Source organism: Chelonia mydas, chromosome 8 (genome assembly GCF_015237465.2).
Source record: "Chelonia mydas isolate rCheMyd1 chromosome 8, rCheMyd1.pri.v2, whole genome shotgun sequence".
Taxonomy (NCBI): Eukaryota; Metazoa; Chordata; order Testudines; family Cheloniidae; genus Chelonia; species Chelonia mydas.
The window spans coordinates 28,476,898-28,499,875 of NC_057854.1; the positions used below are offsets into that span (position 1 = coordinate 28,476,898).

Here is a 22,978-nt window from a genome sequence, read left to right on the forward strand (position 1 = left end):
ATAAACACTTAACAGGTTAGATGCTAAATTATTGGGTAAATAAGTAGCTACTAACTACTGAAAATGACAGCTCCTCCTTCTCGTGGTTGTCATTGAAGAAAAACAATGGTAATATTACAAAACGTAAGCTGTTTTAATTAGAGGCTGGTGAAACTCTTTTGGCACTCTCTGAACCTGGGGTTATTCAGAGACTTGTAGGCAGAGCAGGGATTTTCCTTTGTGCAAATATCAAGCCCCATGCCAACAATTAGGTTGGCTGGCCTTGCCTTCCTAATCTAACACCCAGAATGCTCCCATTGAAAATGGGTATGGGAGGGATTGCAGTGTGAAGTACTTGAAGGTGAAAGGGCATCTTGCTGATTTATTGATCACTCAGTTCATTTCTGCACTATACATCAGATGGGGGCCATCTCTTTTATCTATGGTGAGTGAGTGATCTTCTGCCTGTGCTAATGAGTAGCCCTTCGTAACATTTCCTTTGTATAGGATTAATGGAAATGATCTTGTCTTCTTAATTTGGTCTGAAATTATAGGAGGTGAATATAGAACAGGTGCACCAAAGACCCTAGCACATTCAGTGACTAGTGTGTGACAGAATAGCCTTGGCCTCTTGCCTGTCTGGCTGATGGTCCTTTACTCTGTTCTCAGTCAGTGAAGGAGAAATGTTCAGTCCATGTTTAATGCTACCCCATTCACTGCTTGTGGTGTGTTATTCAACTGAATCACTTCAGTTTGGCACATCAACAAAACAGAAGTCCAGGAGGAAAACAAGGGTGCCCAACGGTGAAATTCAGTTTGTGGGATCAGCAGAGCTAGAACAGGAAAGAGGCCAGAGGGTAAGGAGAACAGGAAGGATGGTGGAAGGAGACAGAAGTGACAAGAGGGGAGAGGGAGGAAAGGAGAAAGGGTAGCCAAAAAAAAAAAGCTTACTGCCAAATATGTTCCATGAGCTCACAGCTCAAGAAGTGTTTCAGCATGTGGAATATATTTATCAAATAGGTACTATTTCTTTTTAAAATGCTGTATTCATGATTTGCAGCTGACACATACCCCACAACCAAGGTATTGGGCTGACCACATTCAGTGTATTCAGCTTCCTTCCTATCATCTCTTCTTATGTCTGTCTTTAGGTATTTCTTTCTGTATCCACTGCAATAGAAGCTGCAAAGTGTCTTTCATTCCTTGCTTTTTGGTCTCACTGTGAACTTATGCAGCCTCCAAACTCTTACCAAGATAAGACTGGTTACCTTTTGTTATGTGCCTGTTCCGAAGTTTTAGCCTATGTGAATCAGCAATTAATGATGAGTGCATTATAAATTTCCAAATCTTCATCATGCTAATCACATATTTTTTCAGCTGATTTTCTGCATTCCTGGCAGGTGAGCAATATCATTGGTTGTCATGCAAAGATCTCCAGGTTCAAAGCTAGTATGGTGCTTTTACTGTGAGTTTCTTCCCAGTTTCACATGAGTGCTGCCTGCCCTTAAAAAATTACATCATTTGCATCATTTAAATGTATTTTGCTCCATTAAACATGTCAGATATAACTGCAGAACAAATAAATTGACTTGCAGCCCAGCTTGATAGTTATGGATGGTCATTGGCATCTGTCAGCTGTTCCATGGGCTTTGTGAAATGAGTTTGTGGCCTTAATCCAGTTCCTAGTGGACAGGTGTCCCCACCATAAAATCCAGCATCATGATTGGCAATCTAAACCGATGCCAAGAACTAAACTCATTCTTAGCAGTGCTCACTCCAAAACCAGGCTAAGGCACGCAGCCAGTCAATAGTAGAGCAAGGAATAGAACCCAGGAGTTCTGACTTTTAGTCCTAAAATCTCACCCTACTACACATGGATTTTACTGAATATTAAAGGTTAAAACATGGGACTGGAAAGTCAGGACTTCTGAGTTCTATCTATAGCTCTACTATTGACTCCCTGTGTGACTTAAGGAAAGTCATTCAACACTCTGCACTTCAGGTTGCTGTCCTTCAAGAACATATAGCTACCTCTGCAATACCTGACAGGGCCATTGTGGGTATTTATTAATGTATGTAAGGCTTGTCACGTACGGGAAAAGTATTGTTATGACACAGGTGCACAGATTATGCTGTAGCCCATGCAAAAAAAGACCTTTAAGAAGCCACCCATCCCTGCATTGCTATAAGTGGTATTTTTGGAAAGAGATGATTACCAGCTTCCAGCTTCTAGCCTTGTGAACATCTGAGATAACAGTCTTTAAAGTGACTACAATTTTGGTATATAAAAACAATTTTAGGTCATCATTTTTAGAGGTTTCTATGACCTTCCTTGAACGCTGAGTTGGACTCAGGATAACTAAAGAAAATGGCTTTACAGGCTGAGGAAATAGCCTTTTTTTAAAGCTTTCTAAAGCTTTTCTAAAATAGTTTTTCTGTAACCCATGTGGTATATACACAGTACATGATGGTGTGGTATATGATTTTATTAGCATTCCTTTTGGATGACCTTTAATCATTTTCTCAGGGCTTCATCATCCATGAGTAAAGTGACCATTCCAAATTCATGCCAATAAAATCTTTATATCACACCATGCTATCATACATTCCTTGTATGTGCATGTGCATGGCGATTTGCAAGACTGGAGGTGGGCATGTTCCCTTTCCCAAAGAGCTGGCAGTCTAACACAGAGAGGACAACAGTATGTGTAATGGGGGCAAGCGTGTTGTTTAGGAGAGCGAATAGGAAGGACTGCTGGAATAAGAGGAATAAAGAAGGACTCAGAAGCTGAGAAAGAGGGCACTTCGCAGGCAAGAAGTTTGGATCTTTGAAGGCAGCATACCAATATCTACTGACTCAAAGCTGAGAGTGGAGGAGGTAGTAGGTTAGAGGATGGAAAGGACTGACTGGGGGAATTATAACAAAGATATAAATTGGCATCAGATTATACATAGAATTATACACTAATATTATATCCTGTAGTGCAGTGTGTCTCACGTTGTCCATATTGCCAGATGCCACAGTTGGCCACCACACTGGTAGGTGAAAAGTAATGAGATTGTATGACATAATGGTTTTCTGATTCCACAGTGTTCTCATCCCAAGGAGCACATCTTCTTTTGCATTTCCTCAGTAGTTAGGCATCTTACTTTCGGGGTTAGAGACTGAGGCCAAAGACACAGCAACAGAGTTACCTTGCTTCATGATTTTGGTAATTAATTGATCTTTAAATATTCATGGTAAATAGGCCCAATGGCCTGTGATGGGATGTTAGATGGGGTGGGATCTGAGTTACTACAGAAAATTCTTTCCTGGGTATCTGCCTGGTGAATCTTGCCCATATGCTCAGGGTTTAGCTGATCGCCATATTTGGGGTCGGGAAGGAATTTTCCTTCAGGGCAGATTGGCAGAGGCCCTGGAGGTTTTTCGCCTTCCTCTGTAGCATGGGGCAAGGGTCACTTGCCGGAGGATTCTCTGCTCCTTGAAGTCTTTAAACCACGATTTGAGGACTTCAATAGCTCAGACATAGGTGAGAGGTTTTTCGCAGGAGTGGGTGGGTGAGATTCTGTGGCCTGCGTTGTGCAGGAGGTCGGACTAGATGATCATAATGGTCCCTTCTGACCTTAGTATCTATGAATCTATGGTTCCTTCAAAGTGGGACTGAGGTACATTGGCTGGCGAGTGTCAGAAAGTTTGTGCTGCTGTTACTGATGCTTGAAAGCTTCTGGAAACACTGGAAAAATGTCCTTCTTAACAGCTTTTCCGTGGACAGCATTGTAATAAGATTTTCAGATTTATTAAAAGGTGAGCAAGGCCCACACTCACTTGTTCTTTCTGGGTCTGATCCAAAGCCCATTAAGTCAATAGGAGTCTTTCCAGTGACTTCAGTGTGCTTTGTCTCAGGTCTTGCTCCCTCACCTAAATGCATGTATGTATACATGCGGAAGCTAAAATTAATGTTCATGTCAATGGATCCCCTGTGGCTAAGAGCTTTAGTAAGGTCTCCAATGCATGAGAAGTTGGCATCCCATGTTTGGAGATACCTGGGATTTTCCAGACCATATCAGCCCCTTTATGGTGAGTTAAAAATATTTTCCCAGTGCTATGTATCTTCAGCTAAAGTCTGAGAATCATTGTTCTGCAATAACCATGCTTTGCAAGGCTGCTGTTTTACACATAAAGTCTTTCCTCTTGTGTACTTAACATTGCTTAAATGTAGTTTATTTTTGTGTTTAATTGTCTTAGCTTACCTACTGGTGTTACAATCTGCATTTTGTTTTCTTTTCAAGTTACGTTGTCTCCATAGTCTTGCACCGATATTTTTTTGTTCCATTTAGTTTTAACTCTTTCTCTTTGGGCTTGTAGGTGGCATCATCTTGAAAACTTTGTGGTGATGCTAAAAATCATTTAAGCAAATAGTGGAGCTGCATTCATTGTTGCAAATTAAGCAATGAAATTAAGTTGTTGTGCCAACTCCCTATATGTTTGTCATATCTAAGTAATAGGAATGTATGGTCCTGAAGCAAAACCCCCAGCTCTGAATGTCCCTGTTCTTTAGAGATGTTAAAATCTGAATTTGAATCTAGACTTGAATCTTTGGCCTGGACCCATCTGCATTAAACACCAACGCTTCCAGTTGGATTAAACTCAGTTAGCTGCCAAACTGCTTTACTTGCTCAAACGAAATTATTTCGCTGCTCAAATTTAGCAACAAATTTCAATATCTGTAGCAGGTTTATATGTATAGAACTCGGTAACTTAAGGATCTTTCAGTTAAACCATTTTTGATAACAATGATAACTTATATAATGTGAATTAAAATGAGACCCAAAGTAATTTGAGAATATTTTGGTATTAAACACCTAGAAGTTATACTGAGAAACCCACCTCAACCCTATGCAGTCTGCTGCCGCAGTCCATCTTAGCTCTGGCCAGGCTGCTGCCTCAGTTAGGCTGACTTTAGCCAGGCAGCCCTAACGAGAGCACTGCCCTAGGAGCGGCTAAGGGTTACACATTCTTCCCTTGAAAGTTAGCCAAAATGTTATCTAAAATATTTAAAGAGGCGCCTCTTTTTTCCCCTGTCCTTTTCCAGGTGTGTGTTGAGGTTTGCATGTTGAGTCAGTGCATGTCTATTGTAGACCTGTAAGGAGGACTTAAGGCATTGTACATTGGGCAAGAGAGTTCAGCTATTTAACTGTTCTTCTCTCTCTTCTTTCCTAGAAGCTTGAAACCCCATCTGTTTTTTTACCCTCATTGGCTGTCTGTACTGGAAGAGCAGTGGAAGTGTCCAAGTTTAGATATTTTAGATATCCCTTCCTCCTCCCTCTTTTCAGTGATGAAGTTAACAGAGCTCTAACTTAGGTTCCCAGGTGCTTGCCTGTGACAATTGTCTGTTTCGACTTCTATTTCCCTCAAATGCTCCTCAGTGGAGGATAGAAAACACTATTTCTTGCTGTGTACATTCCTGCATTTTATCAGCCACACAATCGCTATTCCTAGGATTCTCAAAGCCGAGGACCAATGTTAGTGCTCACCACAGATCACAAATGATGATAGTTGAAAGCAGAAGTGCTTGTATTGGTGTACTATTTGGACCCTGAATCACCTGATTTCAAATATCAGCTAAGATGTTCCCTTCCCTTTACCAGTCCCCAGAGAACTTCCAGTTCCAATTTTCCCATGCCTGAAACCCTTCCCTAGAAGGTCAGCACCATTGCTCATCCCTAGACACTTCTTCAGAGAAGACAGTGGCGTCTCCCTCACCCAGCATCTTTAAGGATGCAACTAGACCCACAGGGGTGGCTAGCTGCATTACTTCTCCTCACTTCATCTTAGTGGAGGTGGCAAGCAGGCTCCCACCTCCTCAATCTACCATTAAATATGGAGTCAGGTATTGGACAAAGGATATTTGGTCCACATTTGTCTCACTAAATATTTGTCATATTTGAACGCTTTTTGTATTTGTCCATTGCTAGGGGCTGGTTTATTAGTGATTATTAATTGTATTACTGTAGAACTAGGAGCCCTAGTCATTTACCTGGACCCCATTGTGCTAGGTACTGTACAAACACAGACCAAAAAAGATAATCTCTGCTCCCAAAGAGCTTACAATATAAGATTTGTTATGGGTCCATAATGATTAGTCCCAGGATACAGGGTGCAATATTCCACCTGGTAAACACACGTGTAGAGATACACTCATCTTTGTGAGACTGTTGTTGACATTATAATATCTGTAAGCAAAGCAGCCATCTACTGGAGGTAGATAATTTGTAGGACAGTGCAGGAAGGGTTAGAAAAAGCTTTCACTCTGACACCTAAGATCACACCGACAATAATAATGAGAAAAACGGTGACCTGTTTGATAAATTTTGGCCAAAGCAAATGCTTCCTGAGCATTCAGAAGGATGTAAATATTCATTATGTAATTAATGCTGCTCAGTCACTTCTTAAAAAACCCTAGAATTTTTTTGTAGAGCAGCTTAAGTACTTATCGATTGAGAACTTTTATAACTCTCAAAATGGAGGCATCCCCATATCTCTACAGGTATTTTAAATGAATTGAATTAATCATAGGCTTAAAAGTCTCTAGCGATCTTCGTTAGCTTCCCTGGGTTTAATTAAAACATCTGTGCGCTTTTAATTTATCGATTCATCCAACTCATATGTCATGTTTTTAACACACCCCAGCATGCTCTGCATCATTTTTAACCCAATTTCCACTTAACTAAAGCAATTAAATTCACCCCGGATTAATTAAAGCATCCATACTTTAGTGCTTAAGTCAGCGTGTGCTGCTTTCCCCACATGGTTTCTGAATGTCAGAGATTTGACACACCTGATGAGTTTTTTGTCCTTCTGGAAATTTTTCTGTGAATCCCTTTCTTGCTTACTAATGTGCAGTTTGACAGAACTAGAATAGGGAACTTGGTAAGCCTCAAGTTTGGGCCACAAAACTAAAGACTTGTAGATCATGGCTGTTGTGAATGACCATGTATTTTGAGTCTCTGTGCATACCTGTTTCACCACAGTCCTGTCAGAGTCCCACAACCAGGCATCATTTTTGGTTAACAATGACATCAAAGCATTTTGACTAGCAGACCAAAGTTTAGGTTTTTGTATATCTCCTGCAACAGCTGATGACATTCCTAAAACTAAAAGAGACAGGGAGCATTCCTTAAACTTCCTTAGGTGTTAGTGAAACAGGAAAACACTGAATCTTGAACTAATATCTTAACAGGTAGGTAAAGGGGGAAGTAGTTTTCAACTGTTGTGGCCCAAATCTTGAGCTGAGTGTTCACTGCAGTTCGGGATGTGGTGTATAAAAGTTGCTTAAAGTCACTTTGGCTTTTTCCTGATCCTGGTTTGATCTGTGCCAGCAAACTCCTAAGCATAAGTACGAGCAGCCTGAAGGCTCCTTGAAATTGTGCCATTTGCCAACAGCCCTAAGGAGCCCTTACAACAGCTAGCAATTTCCAGGGCATAAGGACAGCTCAGCTATTCCCCTTGTTTCCTGGCCACATACCCTTCACGAGATGGATGGAATAGCTGGAGAAGAGGGGTCTTGGGGCCACTTAATCTAACGATCCCCCTATACTGTGGAGGATTCTCTAGTGAACAGTTATGTCAGATTTAGGGCAGCTTTGTTCCAGGGGAGCAGCACAAAGATAACCTAGTGTAACCTGGGATCTGGCCTTATATCTTTGCATTTTCACATCTATACAGGTACCTACGATAAACTGTTGGTCCAGTTACATGTCAAAATGTGCACCTGGTTGATTAAAATGAGTCTGAATAGAATTCAGGAGAGCCTGTTTTGTCAAACAAAACGAGCAGCTCCTGAAGTCCCCACACCTGAAACATTGATTTCTCTGACCCCTTTTGATCTCTGATTTTTAGCAAGCACTAGATCAAGCAAAACCACTTTTGTACCACCTTTCTGATGTTTTCAAACAGGGTGCCTAAAATCAGGCTCCTAAATAAAAGTGGGCTGAGACTTGCAGCTTATAGTGATTTCAGTGGCATTAGTGAGTGAAAATGAGACTACTTACATTCAGGAACCTAAATAAGATTTAGGAAGCTAACCTTAGTCATCCAAGTCTGGTCTAAGTCTAAATTATGGAAGGCTTTGATATATGACTGTAGGACTAAATTCAGCCCTAGCATTAGCAAAGTATAACTCCATTAGCTACACAGAAGTTTCACCTCCTTACATTAGGGCAGAATTTGCCCACTAGGATTCATATAGAGATAAACTAGCATGTGTTGTTGAAATGTTTCACTTGGGTTGCTAAGGAAAAAATCAAGAAAGATACAGGTAGTAGAACCTTACTGTAATGCTATTTTGCAGATCTATGAAATAGGTTGTTGTAGGTGGACCTATTTCACATAAATCTTTGCAGCAGTGGGACCTTATTTCCAGTTGAGTTTGATGCTGAGAGTGAAATGGTTGGTCTTGTGAACAATAATCCATCTCCCTCTCACACAATATGCACGCTATATCAATAGCAGCAGCTTAATCTTTGTTAAGAGGCAGTCCTGGTTTGAGTTATTACAGAGGCTGAATTAATTATTCCCTAGAGAAAGTATTCCCAGAAGGTCAGCTTTGAGATCATTGGTAAGAAGTTCATACTATATCTGTCTCTACTACAATTCCCAGTGGAATAATAAAGAACTTCATTTCTAATTTGGCAGTTCTGTACTTTATATATCATATAAACACATAACTAGGAAATTGTGCAGCTTTGTCTAAACAGCATACAAGTATTGCACTACCACTGGGAATGCAGATTTTTTTGAGAGAAATTATGGTAAGCACTGAGTGTTAATGAAACAATATTAAGAATCTGAATAAAAATTCTACTGTTGCTATATTCTGTGTTACAGAAGAGCATATAGTCTACATTTATATTAGCTGTTAGAGGTGCTATGAGAGAGTTAAAAAATCTTTAATCTGGGCTCCTATTGAATGAGTTTTACATTGTGAAGTTACACTGGGAAGATAATTTTCACCTTAAAAACCAAGAGGAAATGGAGTTTGGCTATAGAGATCTTTCTTTCTTTCTTTCTTTCTTTCAATATTTTTTAATCCACTCCTTCTCCCCTCTCCCCTCCCAAAAAAAACCTAGCAACACATTTTAAGGCTATTTTGGCTGAGGAGACAAACTGCAAAAGTTGTGGCAAACCTAGCCTACCACAAATCAACTCCTCCCCACACTTCAGGGATGGGAGGATGATGGGATAAAGTCATGTCTGCAAGCCCTGGCACACAAAACTTCTGTTTTGTAGACTTGAATGTGGTTGGTTCACCTGAGTTAAGTTTGGATTGTGTAAATATTTAGTTGCTGGACCCCAGCAAAAATTAGATACTTAAGTTTTATTCAAAGACACTTGACCTTTTCAACTGGCCTCATGCATTCACATTTGTGCATGCAGTTCATTGTTTGATCACCCAGCTTCTCAGTCTAGACATGCAAATATCTGTGTGCATGTACAAAACATGTCTACACACAGTGATGTAAGTACACATACTTGCATGCCTATTTTGGGGATTGCAAAATCAGAGGCTGTCTCTGAGCACATGGCCCTTACTCTATATCCTTCTGTGGCAATTTGCATGTGAACATCTGTCATTTTTAAATGAATTTAAAAGATAATAGACTGGAAATTCTGCTAAAGTACAATTACTGAAATTCTTTTGAAGCATCTCGGGGGGTGGGTCAGCTTTTAGGCAGACAGCTGGTTAGAAAGGGACTTGGAACTGTGAGTAAAGAAACTGCCTCCTGCCTTTTGATTCCTGCTGTGTTCAGAGAAACAGGACTATGTACATTCTGTGTAAATAAATCTGACTGCATCACAGATACCTGGCTCTATCATCAGTTTCACTTCTAAGGGGAAAAACCTGCATGGCCTTGAATATTGACTAACTACTAGGGACAAAATGAGTCACATTAACATTGTTGTGAATATATTCCTTCTAATCAATCCTTTCATTTTTAAAAAGGTATAGATTATTGCAAAATAGGACCAGTCTTCTTAATGGGATCAATGGGACAACTCAAGGAAGTAGGACTGCAGTATTAGTTCCCAATTGTATTATGCAGAAATAGCTGAAGTACCACTGTGAACTCATTTCTTCATTCTACATCTGATATTTCAGTGATTCCTGGTGGTTCAAGTTAAGGAGAAAATAATAGTAATCATACAATAAAAATAAAGGGCTTTTTAAAAATGGAATGCAGCTCTTGCACACCAGTGTTTTTAACTTTGTAGAACTTAGTGTTGCTGTCCAGTCATGGTGGGGAGTGGGAAAAGAGGGGAACATTATCTAGTTTTCAACAGATCTACTGCCACCAAACAATATCAGGCAAAGTAATGCATCCTCGCCCCTTCTTAAGACTCTCTCTGTCTGTCATTCTTGTTTTCTCCATTTTTGTGGCTGATAATCATCCTCTCAGTCTTTGGCAGGCACTGCAGTTCATATAATTGCTGTTTGCACTGTTCATTCTTTCTCAGTCCCAGCCTTTCTCCTAGTGGCAGGATGAAGGTGATGCAGATGTAGGCTTGAATAATTGCTTTGCCCAAGATGCCCAAAGTTATGGAACAAAAATGATGAAGTTTTGGGTACAGATCATTCAAAAACACCATGTAAGAAAAAAATTGGCCAAGCTAGTGTTGTATAGCATCACGCAATGGGACTTACTTTGAATGCATCATTAGAGCTTTACTCTCTGTAAATCAGGAATTACTCAGGTGTAAAACCAGTGTGACATCAGAATCAAATCCATTCATTTTGACTTGTTCCTGATAATCATTCCAGACTTCTCCATATATTCTGAATATTAAGTCCACAGTCTAATGAATAGCAGCTATATATTGAGTATCGACAGCATATGTGTGTGCTTGTATTTATTATCCTCAGATAATTAATCATACCCATACTTTGAGTAATCAGAAACTGAATTATTAAAGTCTGACTTAGCATTTTCCATTAAATTAACACCTTTAAATTTATCAATCAGTAGCTTAGCAGTTTATTTTTAGAACACTTTTATGGGCTTTTATATATGACTCAATGTGCTCTCTTTATCTCATTCCATTTTCCAGCTGCCTGCCCAGTTCTGTGCAGTGGCAATGGACAATATTCCAAAGGAACCTGTTTGTGCTACAGTGGTTGGAAAGGGCCAGAATGTGATGTACCCATCAGCCAGTGTATTGATCCCTCTTGTGGAGGTCATGGTTCTTGTGTTGAAGGAAACTGTGTCTGCTCTGTTGGCTACAAAGGAGAAAACTGTGAGGAAGGTAAATGCTACAGTACAAACTCTGTCTGTGCTTTGAGCTTGTCTTGTGGTTTGTGGAGCTAAACGGGAGGGAGGGCAGGAAAGAGGAGAAAATGCTATGATTATACTGTAGTATAAAACTACTATAACAGAGAGTACTGAGGAAGGAATTTCAAAATTTTGGTACTTCCAGTTTTACAGGCCTGTGAAACTTTAAATTATATTTTTTGATCTGTCATGTAGTTAAGGTCCTTATTATTCTGCAGTGGTAGAATTGTCTGCCACAGGTAAATCTGAGTGATTTTTTCATTGAAGAGTCAAGATGATTCTTTTCTTTCTTTTTTTTAATGGATTATATTTATTGAACATTTTAAAAATGTAAAATGGTGAAACAAACAAAAGAGAAAAGTGGTAGAGAAAATGGCATAATTGAAAACCGACAAAAGGCAAATGTTTCAGTCATAGTTAATGCAGAAAAAGAGGAGATGGATTTAGGAGACTGCAGGTAACCATGTCACTTGAGGCATCATATAGGGTAAATCACTCGTGTTACAGACAATCTCATAGAAGTATAGAAAAGTAGATGGTACATAGAAAAGACACCAATTTAATGAATGCTAAAAAGCTCCTTGTATTGAAAATTTAAGTAGCCGCAGTTTTTGTGTAGACAAAAATGAGAGGGTTTAACAAAATGGCGTCACCAAATATGGTCATAGATCAAGCCCAGTGGTGTTTGTTCCTCATCTCTTCTGTTGCAACCTAGATAAATTGGAGCGTTGTCTCCTTTTAATATTGTTGTCTTAAAAAGGGAATTTAATGTTCCAGAGCAAGGGTGGGCAAACTTTTCGGCCCAAGGGCCACATCTGGGTATGGAAATTGTATGGTAAGCCATGAATGCTCACGAAATTGGGGGTTGGGGTGCGGAAGGGAGTGAGGGCTCTGGGTAGGGGTATGGGCTCTGGGGCGGGGCTGGTAATGAGGTGTTGGGGATGCAGAAGTGTGCTCTGGGTTGGGACTGAAGGATTCAGAGGGCGGGAGGGGGATCAGGGCTGGGACAAGGGGTTGGGGCATGGGGTGGGGGGTCAGGGGTGCAGACTTCAGGCGGTGCTTACCTCAAGCAGCTCCCAGAAGCCGCGGCTTGTAACGCCTCTGGCTCTGTCATAAATATAAAGAGAAGAAGGGTAACCACCTTTCTGTATACAGTGCTATAAAATCCCTCCTGGCCAGAGGCAAAATTCTTTCACCTCTAAAGTGTTAAGAAGCTAAGGTAATCCCGCTGGCACCTGACCCAAAATGGCCAATGTGGGGACAAGATTCTTTCAAATCTGGAGTGGGGTGAACAAAGGGTTTGGTCTGTCTGTGTGATGCTTTTGCCGGGAACAGATCAGGAATGCAGCCTTACAACTCCTGTTAAGTTAGTAAGTAATCTAGCTAGAAAATGCGTTAGATTTTCTTTTGTTTAATGGCTTGTAAAATAAGCTGTGCTGGAGGGAATGTATATTCCTGTTTTTGTGTCTTTTTGTAATTTAAGGTTTTGCCTAGAGGGATTCTCTATGTTTTGAATCTGATTATCCTGTAAGGTATTTACCATCCTGATTTTACAGAGGTGATTCTTTTACCTTTTCTTTAATTAAAATTCTTTTAAGAACCTGATTGCTTTTTAATTGTTCTTAAGATCCAAGGGTTGGGTCTGTATTCACGTATACCAATTGGTGAGGATTATTATCAAGTCTTCCCCAGGAAAGGGGGTGTAGGGCTTCAGGGGGGTATTTTGGGGGAAGACATCTCCAAGTGGTCTCTTTCCCTGTTCTTTGTTTAAAACACTTGGTGGTGGCAGCATACCGTTCAAGGACAACGCAAAATTTGTACCTTGAGGAAGTTTTTAACCTAAGCTGGTAAGAATAAGCTTGGGGGGTCTTTTATGCGGGTCCCCACATGTGTACCCTAGAGTTCAGAGTGGGGAAGGAACCTTGACAGGCTCCTATGCAGAGGCACGACGAGGCAGCTCTGCATACGCCATCTGCAGGCACCACCCCCGGTTCATGGCCAATGGGAGCTGCAAGGGTGGCGCTTGGGGCGGGCAGCATGCATATTCCCCTGGCTACCCCTATGCGAGGAGCCAGAGAGGGGACATGCCGCTGCTTCTGGGAGCCAAGCAGTGCAAGCCCCTGACCCCACTCCCTGGCTGGAGCACCAGAGCGGCGCAAGCCCCAGACCTGGCTCCCCGGAGGGAGCTCGGGGGCTGGATTAAAATGTCTGAAGGGCCGGATGCAGCCCTCCCAGCCATAGTTTGCCCACTCCTGCTCCAGAGGGTTCCTAGATAGACATCTCTGAAGTCCTCTGCTTATCCTCACAACAGGGCCGCGTTAGTTCAAGTTCAAATCAAGTTAGTTCAGCTGGATCGGCCAGTGTTTCAGCTTGGGTTGAGATGGTAGGTCTGTGACCATACCAATTCAATCCTTGGCTCTCTACTGAGCAGTCTAACTGTGGTGTAGGAGGTGTCTGTCTGCTAGGAACTAGATTGAGAGCACCAATTCATCTCATAGGGTAGTAAATAACTCTTCTCCCATCAAAGAACATGGTTGGAGAAAATACAGGGTTTCCCCACCCAGTACCACTGTGTTTCAGATCTGTTCTGGAAAGATCAGATCCTCCATCCTCATAAGTGAATGGGACTTTTGTCACTTACTTCACTGGAAGCAGATAGATGCTCATAATCCTTAGCCTCACTACTAGACTATCAACACTGGGTTAATTAAACCAGCTGCTATAGAGTGTTTTCCTGTCACCTTCTCCCGGGAATTGTTTACAGCACCATATGGATTAAGGATTTAATCCAAAAGTCAGTGGAGATCTTTCAATTGATTTCAGTGGGCTTTGGATCATGCCAAAAGTAGTTGGGGATGCGGAACTTCCAGAAAGGGAAATTTACAGTTCAGCTGGCAGTAGATGATTAGAGGGGGTTCTTACAACATTGTACAATAAAATGCCCAAATATATCTAACATTCTCATGGAATTGCATAGAAATCAGCAGTGGTAGAAAAGACTGATTAAAGCACATCTCTCTGCATCCATCCCATTCCAGGGTGCAGGAACGTTCCATTAAATACAAACATTACCCTTTGTTCAGTCTAGTTTAAAATTAGTTATGGGATTCCACCTCATCCCTTGGTAAAATGTGGTAGATTCAAAAGAATAATCTAAAAGATGTCAGTATTAGGAGGGCTTTCCTGATAGTTAGCCTAAACTTACCTGTCTTTCATTTCACCCTATTAATTCCATTTTGTGCCACACTAAACAATTCCCCTCCTACCTTGGTTTTTATAAGCTTATAGACAGCTATGACCAATCCTATCTTCTTTTTTATCATTTAGCCACGTTATACATATTTATTAATTTGTAGCTGTCCTCATGAAATAGTTCCTCCTGACACTTAATCATTTTTGTTGCTTTTCTTCAGATTCCCTCCAATTTCTCTGCATCTTTCTGATTCTGAGGTTTCCAGAGCAGAACACAGCATTCTAGGTGCCGTTTCGCCCAAATACGTATTGGAGTGTTTTAGGGATTCCATAAACATTTGCCATTAATTAAATTCTAGGCTAATTATAAATTGTAATCCCAAAAGTCATAAGAAATTATAGAAGGGTTGTGGCATCACTATAGTTAAGGCGAGGCTAACTTACTGTTTAGAGTACTTTGTGGATTTCAGCAGCCAGTTTTCCATACTTACTCAGATTGCCTCATGGGGATTCAGAGTAGGGTTAGTGATCCAAATTTGAGGCCCTTTAAGCAAGAGCTGCCACAGATATAGCCCCCCTAAAAAATCATGTGACATCAACATTTTTTGATACTTACAATATTTGTATAAGGGGCAGGAGGAGGCAGAGCTGGTATCTGAGTATAAAGACCCCCTGAGATGCTACCATCCTTTGACCCTTTGGTCTAAGAATTCCCCATGGAACATCTCCTCTGCCCTGTAGAACACTCTCATATATGCTACCTTATTGTTACAAATCCTCAGAGCAAGAATAGACTATTGTGCTTCTCTGCTTCTACAAGCAACCGAACACAGCACAGAAACGAGGTATTTGTGATCCGTTTGGTGGAGAGACACCTTTCCTCATATCGTAGCATGAGCTGTGGCGACCTACTGCAAATAATTCCTGCACCGATCTGTACAGTTGTCCCTAACACAATGAAGGCAGATGTAGTGCCCCCTGTAGAGCAATGAGAGAATACAGTTCTCTGGGGCACAGCACGTAAAGTAGCACTCTTACTTAGTCATTCCTCCTATCTGTTTATGATAGGGCAGCCCTGGCTGAAACATACTTTATAATATATCCACAAAGAGTCCTGTGGCACCTTATAGACTAACAGATGTATTGGAGCATAAGCTTCCGTGGGTGAATACCCACTTCGTTGGATGCATGGGTATTCACCCACGAAAGTTTATGCTCCAATACATCTGTTAGTCTATAAGGTGCCACAGGACTCTTTGCCGCTTTTACAGATCCAGACTAACACGGCTGTCCCTCTGATAATATATCCACAGTGTCTCTTGCCAGCTCGAAAGGGCTGAGTTTAAGGTTGAGGGGCAACCTTAACTCTTTTTTGTCCTGGTTTTCAGAGTATTTAAGTAATACCTGCACTGAACATTTTGGAAGGGTGTGCCAATCAACTTTAACTGTGCATTAACAAAGTTTCTGAGCAGTGAATTTGTATGTTAGGAAGGAGGATGTAGATGATTTAATAAGCAATGCTTGAAAGGATAAGGTTTTTAAAAGATAAATGGATTGCAGAAGGCAAGCTGTATTAACTGCAAACTTGGAAGGGACAATAACATGAAAAGAAAGGTTAAAATAACCTTTTGCATATATCATTTGGCAAATAAAATAAAAATTCCATAGCAATGATATTGCTACCTCAAAATTATTTCCCTTCTGTAAATATTTTACACATTAATTCAGGAGCTGTTGAATAAAGGATAGAATATGAAATGGTTTCTCGACAGTTTAAGCATTCACCCAGTCTTATTTAAATTTTCTAAATGAATTAACTGCACAACGGAACAGGTAAACATACCTGATTTTATATTAAAGTATGAAATCTCTTCTATTGATTTGTGTGTCTGAAAAGAATGGGTCAGTTTGATTCATATGCCATTTTCCAACTGGGAAATGGAATTAGCAACTGTGGGTCAGCATTTTTTTCTTCCAGTTAGCTTTTTATTTCTGATATTCATCATAGTCATGTCATTCAAACAATTTACCTGAAATGGCGGTGGCACCGGAATCGATATTTGCAATCCACAATTTTTGCTGCATAAACACTCTTGCTCGATTAACAAATTTGCACATGAAAATGAAATGGCATATTTGTCAGGTTTCATTCAATATGGTTTGGGGAGAGACAAGTGAAATTGACAAATTAGGTTAAGTTAACAGTGTTTTTCTTGTCAGCTTCATGGTTGAGTCATTTTTCAATGACATTTAACTTCATAAGTGTAATTCATGACTCTTTGGAGGTTTAGAGTACATATTGTTCGGAAAACTCCTTGACCTCTTTTTTTGCCCTTAGGGATACAAATTGCATTCTCTACCCTTTTTGTCAAATCTACAGAGAGCCCAACACTAAATGAGTTCTAATGATCTAAGCTGCCAAGGGGCTGTGGGTTCTAAGTCTCACGTACTTAACTGCTAAAGCACACTATCCTTTGTTTAAACACCACGGAGACTCCATTTCTAAATCCTTATTAAATAAATAACCCCCTTCTGAAGATGTGGGGCTAGAACCTTAGCTGGAGTAAATCAGTTTAGCTTCACTGGAGTGAATGAATTTCTGCTAATTTACACCAGCTGAGGATCTGGCCCTAGATATCAACCCTAAAAGCATTGTATAAAATTGGAACAAGATTTGAAGCCAAACTAAACTCACGGCTCCTTTAAAGTCTGAATGCTGTTACTCAGCCAGATGATGTATTTTAAATAGTTATAAAATTTATTTATCTAGAACAATAGCTAGAGAGGTTTAGCGCAAGTTATTCCATAAAATAAGTGTGTGTGTGTGGGGGGGGGGGGGGGTTGATGACAGATGTATTCTGAGGTAATAAATCTCAACTGCTTTTCCTCTGCCTGTGTACCATAATTCAAGAAAGTGGAAAGATGGCTAATTCATCTGTAAGCGGGATGTATTTTTCATTCTTTCTGCATTGCTTTTATTATTGCTTCAATTTTAAGTGGATTGTTATACATTCCTAAAAGCTACCCCACATCAGTATTCAACAATACTTTTTATGGCTATCTGTACTTTGAGGCAGAAATTTAAAACAACACACACATTTTCCGATCTCTTTTTTAAAAATAAACTTTGGGATTTGTCCATTCTAAAATTTCTTTTAAATATAATAGATAAAATTCACCAAACTGTAATCTTTTCCCCAGAGTCAGGATGAGCTCTGAGGGTCATTAAAAGTTAGTTTGGAGGGTCTTTTTATAATAATAATAATTAATAAAAAATTAACAAATAAATTATTTGCTGGATTGAGAAGAAATACCAAAATACCACGAAAGAAACTATTCTGACTTTTGACAGTACTTTGGATCCTGCCAAAAGCAGAAAGTACCAACATCTCAAAAGCGGGACTCTGTTCTTCTGAAATGTCCAGCTTGATTTATAGACCAAAGAAGTTTTTGGATAAACTTCTGAATTATTGGAAGCTTACCTGAACTTAACATCCAAACCTTCTAGGTTTGCCTATAAATAGTTAAATGTGTTATATTTCCAAAACCAATTAACTGAATATTAAATTATTTGAAAAAATGTGGCCTGTGCCATCATTATAGTCCATAATCTCACTAGAAATGCTATAGTAATTTATTCCTGTAGTATTGTAATCTGAATTAAAATCAAAACAATTTTGATGACTCCTGTTATCTCTAAATTCGTGTCTGCTTCAATCCTGTGCTTAGTACCTGATCAATATACTCATGTTTAAAGGTTCTATAATGTCTTAAAATAATTTGATAAGCATTTGTGTTTATGGAAAAGGCTGAGATTTGAAGGATCAGGTATTGTTCATGCAGGGTTCAGTGAAATTCTCTCTTCCTTCATTTAGAAAGATGATCTTTGGGAAAAGATGAGAGATAAATCACTTTCATTATACACTCCGAACTTCATATTGCCTCAAGAGCGAATGCCAATCATTCTTAGTTCTTGAGTTGTGAACTAATATACACTAGTCGTGGCATTAATTCATTTTACTCAGGACATCAGTTTGATCTTGGTAATCAGTTCTATAGTGGAAGGCTGTTCATAAACCTTTAAGTTGACATTTACAGTAAAGTGCAGTTCACTTAAACAAATGCTTGATATAAGGTAAACACCTTGAAAATGATGATGTCACCATGAGTTCACTTCTGATACAGCAATAGCATCCCATTGTTCAGTGAAATCCAAGATGACACCTGCAATGTCTTTCCAGCACCTTAAAAAAATCTCATTTTAAGCAATTACCGTTTTTTCAGATTGAGAAATGGGGAAGATGTATCTGTGACTTTTGTTAAGAGAAGAAACATGGCTACTGGTTGGAACAGGGTTTAGGCAATGGGATTCTTAGGTTCGAATCACAGCTCAGCCAATGACTATGAATAAAATATTCAAAAGCTCATGAGTGACTTAAAAGCCTAATGGAACCTGAAAGTCAGTGAGTCTTAGGCCCCTAAGTATTCAAGTCACTTTTGAAAATGGGACTTGAGCTCCAAAGTCATGTAGGTGCTTTTGAAAATGTTAATCTCTATGACCATGGGCAAGTCACTTTGCAAATCTGTGCTTCCATTTTCCATGTGTAACATGGGTTTAATAATATTTCTCTTTTACAGTACTATAACATTGGTAACAATCATAACAATTAGTTAAAGTTGGTAAATTATTTTTTCCACTTTTAGAGCCTGTGTCCTAGCAAATAGAAAGACATTTTATATTCACCAGTTCTCAAAACAGATATAAATCGTCTAAAAAACAACTGCAAGAGTTTGGTGTATTCACTGCAATAGTGTAAACTAACAAAGCACTGATCCATCCAGCAGTATCATCCAGACTATACACTGTAGGAACCAACCTTTATTCACACAGTATTTGTTTTGTTTTCTTTGTTCAGTTGATTGCTTGGATCCAACCTGCTCCAATCAAGGTGTTTGCTTGAATGGAGAATGTCTCTGTAGCCCAGGCTGGGGTGGCCTAAACTGTGAACTTCCCAGAGCCCAGTGTCCAGACCAATGTAGTGGCCATGGGACATACCTCTCTGACACAGGCCTCTGTAGCTGTGATCCTAACTGGATGGGTCCTGACTGCTCCGTTGGTAAGAAAAATATTTCTATTCTGCTTTGCAATAATCTTCCTGTCCTGTTTACTATACTGATTAACATTTGAATATCAAATACAAGTTTAAAATACAAATTACATTACTCTTTCAGCATCTGATCAGTGAACAGTTTGTTATACTCTAGTCATTATAAATTTAGCAGCTACATGATAGATACTATACATTGTAGTGTTCTGAACACAGGATTGGGATCTAGGAAATACTGTGTTCCACTTCCCTATTCTGACACTGTGGCCTGTGGTAAGTCACTTAACCTCTTTATGTCTCAGTGTCCCCATTCGTAAACAACAGGGTTTTTACTAATAAGGAATAATTTTAAAATATTTTCAGAATTGTGATATCTATCAGGCCTTCTCTGCCCCAAACTGGAGGTGCCCTGATACACACAACCTAGGAAATATTCACTATGGCCAGGGTACCAACAAGATATAGCCCTTCGATGGCCTAGATGGGCTAGTAAGAGAAAATAACCTATCAGGAGCCAACAGACAAGTTAAGAAAGCTTGCCTGCCTTATTTTAGGGGGAGTGCTGGGTGAAGCTAGCGTGGGAGAGGAGTGCTCTAGTCCAGCGGTTCTCAAACTTCAGCAACCCAAGGACCCCCATTTTAATTTAAACATTTTGGGGATCCCCAAATTCCCTACTCAGTGCCAGGTCCCACCCAACTCCACCCCTTCCCCCAAGGCCCCAGCCCCGCCCCACCTCTTCCCGCCGCCCGTTCACTCTGTCTCCCCTCCCTCCCTCCGTCGCTCACTTTCCCCCCACCCTCGCTCACTTTCACCAAGTGGGGCAGGGTGTGGGCTTTGGGGGTAGTTTGAGTGCAGGAGGGGATGCAGAGTGCGGGCTCTGGGGGGGAGTTTGGGTGCAGGTGCAGGCTCTGGGAGGGAGTTTGGGTGCAGGAGGGGGTGGGGGCTGCAGGCTCTGGGAAGGGGTGGGGATGTGGGCTCTGAGCTAGGGCAGAGGGTTGGGGTGCAGGAGGGGGTGAGGAGTGTGGTGCTTATCTCCGGAGGCTCTCTGGCAGTGGCTTCTAGGTGGGGGAGCCAGGGGATCTCCGTGCACAGCCCCTTCCCACAGGCACTACCCTCGCAGCTCACATTGGCCGCAGTTCTCAGCCAATGGGAGCTGTGGAGTCAGTGCTCGGGGTGGGGGCAGCACATGGAGACTCCCTGCCGCCCCACAGGGGCTGCAGGGATGTGCGGACTGCATCCGGGAGTGGCAGGGAGCCAGGGCAGGTAGGGAGCCTGCCTTAGCCCCACTGCGCTGCTGGACTTTTAGTGCCTACAATCTCCCGGTTTGGCTTCAATAGCCTCTGGGAGATAGAGCTGTTCCCTGGCGTGCAGGCGCTGGGAGAGACGGGGAGGAGCTGAGGGAGGGAAGGGAAGGAGTTGATCAGCAGGGCCTGTGGAACCCCTGGAGTACCCTTGGGAATCCCCAGGGGTCCGTGGACCCCAATTTGGGAAACACTGCTCTAGTCTTTATCCAGAATCCCAGGGCCAGGTCAGTGCCTTTGTTTAAAGTGCTGTAACCAAGCAGTTACCTTTTTTGGTTAGTTACTAATTAAAAGGTGCAGACTGCCAAATTCTAAGTTTGTAGTTTAACCATTTAAAAACTGGCACCTAGCTCACTGCAGAAGTTATCCCGTTCCAGTGGGCTGCCACAGATATGAACAGCCCATTGTCTGCTAGGTATATTTTCTGTTTTGCTTTGTGTTGCACATCATAAATACTACTTATTTATAGAAAATAATAGCAAAACTGTACTAAAATTAAGATTATTTTCTCCTCTTTAGTAGTTCAAATGGAAAAATCTAAGCAGCTGGTTTCACAGCAAGACTCTAAAAATGGTACTTTGAGGTGCACATTTGTTTTCCATCCATGTCCAGTTTAGTTAGCTGTCTTAAGTAAAGGCAAGATTATTCTAACTGCCAGCAGAGCTAACAGCATACCTGGTAAACGAATATCAAGTTGGGTCTTTCTGATTCATGTATCATCAACTGCCCTAAAAGTTCATCAATGAGCATTTAACTGGAAATTTCAGTGATGATGCATGATGCGGAAAACAACAGTTAACTCTTCCACAACTGTCAAGTATCAGGGGGTAGCCGTGTTAGTCTGTATCCCCAAAAACAACAAGGAGTCCGGTGGCACCTTAAAGACTAACAGATGTATTTGGGCATAAGCTTTTGTGGGCTAGAACCCACTTCATAACTGTCACTGTCCCAGAGTTGTAAAAGCTAGTGTGTAGGGGTGAGACTGAAAGACTCAGGGAATTGGCAATAGAATGCAGAGCCCCTCTCTTCCTAGTTACCAGTTCAAACCACTGTGAGTGACCCCAAATTGTTGTCATTCTTCATGGAATGAGTTTACATGGACCTCAATCTAGTTCTTAGCAGTCAAACGTCCACTTCACACACCCATCACAGCTGCCACTAATTATTTCCCTTGTTGGCAATCACAGCAGGGCGATGTGAGGGTACCTAAAAAAAAAAATCTACAGCAGTGTGTTTCAGATTCTGGGTCAAATGACTTGAGGCTCATGCTGTTGGGCTAAAAATGGCAGTGTACAGGAGGAGGGAGGATATCGGAGCCTAGGTTCCAGCTCAAATGGGAACATCTACACTGCTATTTTTAGCATCATAGCACAAGCCCAAGTCAATTGATTTGGGCTCTGAGACACGGTGCCATGGGGGGTGGTTACTGTATAGATAGAAAGAGCCCCTCAAAGCCGGGGCAGAGGCATGTTGTTGGAGCAGCATGAAGAAGTTTATGTGCACCTGAATAGAAGAGACACTGTCTCTAGCACTGTCAGTCCTGCATTAAATTAGCAGCATTTGTTATTTTGGGCGATTTTTAATAAAAAGCAAAGTCTCATTTTGGTGGGCATATGAGCATGCCACACTCTGCATATAGTTTACAGAAACAAAGTGCCGATTCTAGTCACTTTTCACCACATGTTTAGTGACCCATTCCCAATCACAGTGCTCAGTTGTAATCCTAATTCTATTTTTTTCACCAGAAGTGTGTTCCGTAGACTGTGGCACGCACGGGGTGTGCATTGGCGGAGCATGTCGCTGTGAAGAAGGCTGGACAGGAGTGGCCTGTGACCAGCGTGTGTGCCATCCCCGCTGCACGGAACACGGAACCTGTAAAGATGGGAAATGTGAATGCAGAGAGGGCTGGAATGGGGAGCACTGCACCATTGGTAGGCAAACGACAGGCACCGAAACAGGCACATATTGCTTTCTTTTCATAAATTGTAGAAACATAGTTACTGTTGTGTATTGTAACAGGCTGTTCCTTTAAGGACCCTAGTGCTTCTAAACATCAGCTCAGCCTCTCAA

The 22,978-nt window shown here is 41.0% G+C and overlaps 1 protein-coding gene across 3 annotated transcripts in view; it reads left to right on the forward strand.

Moving 5' to 3' along the window:
• The window catches only part of TENM2 (teneurin transmembrane protein 2), an 832,723-nt gene that overhangs the window by 692,995 nt on the left and 116,750 nt on the right, over window positions 1–22,978 (forward strand). For all 3 annotated transcript variants that reach the window (XM_043521038.1, XM_037906816.2, XM_043521040.1), the window contains 3 exons: window positions 11,087–11,281; window positions 19,416–19,616; window positions 22,654–22,839. In XM_043521038.1, the coding sequence (XP_043376973.1) occupies window positions 11,087–11,281; window positions 19,416–19,616; window positions 22,654–22,839 (582 nt within the window). The remainder of the gene's footprint in view (window positions 1–11,086; window positions 11,282–19,415; window positions 19,617–22,653; window positions 22,840–22,978) is intronic.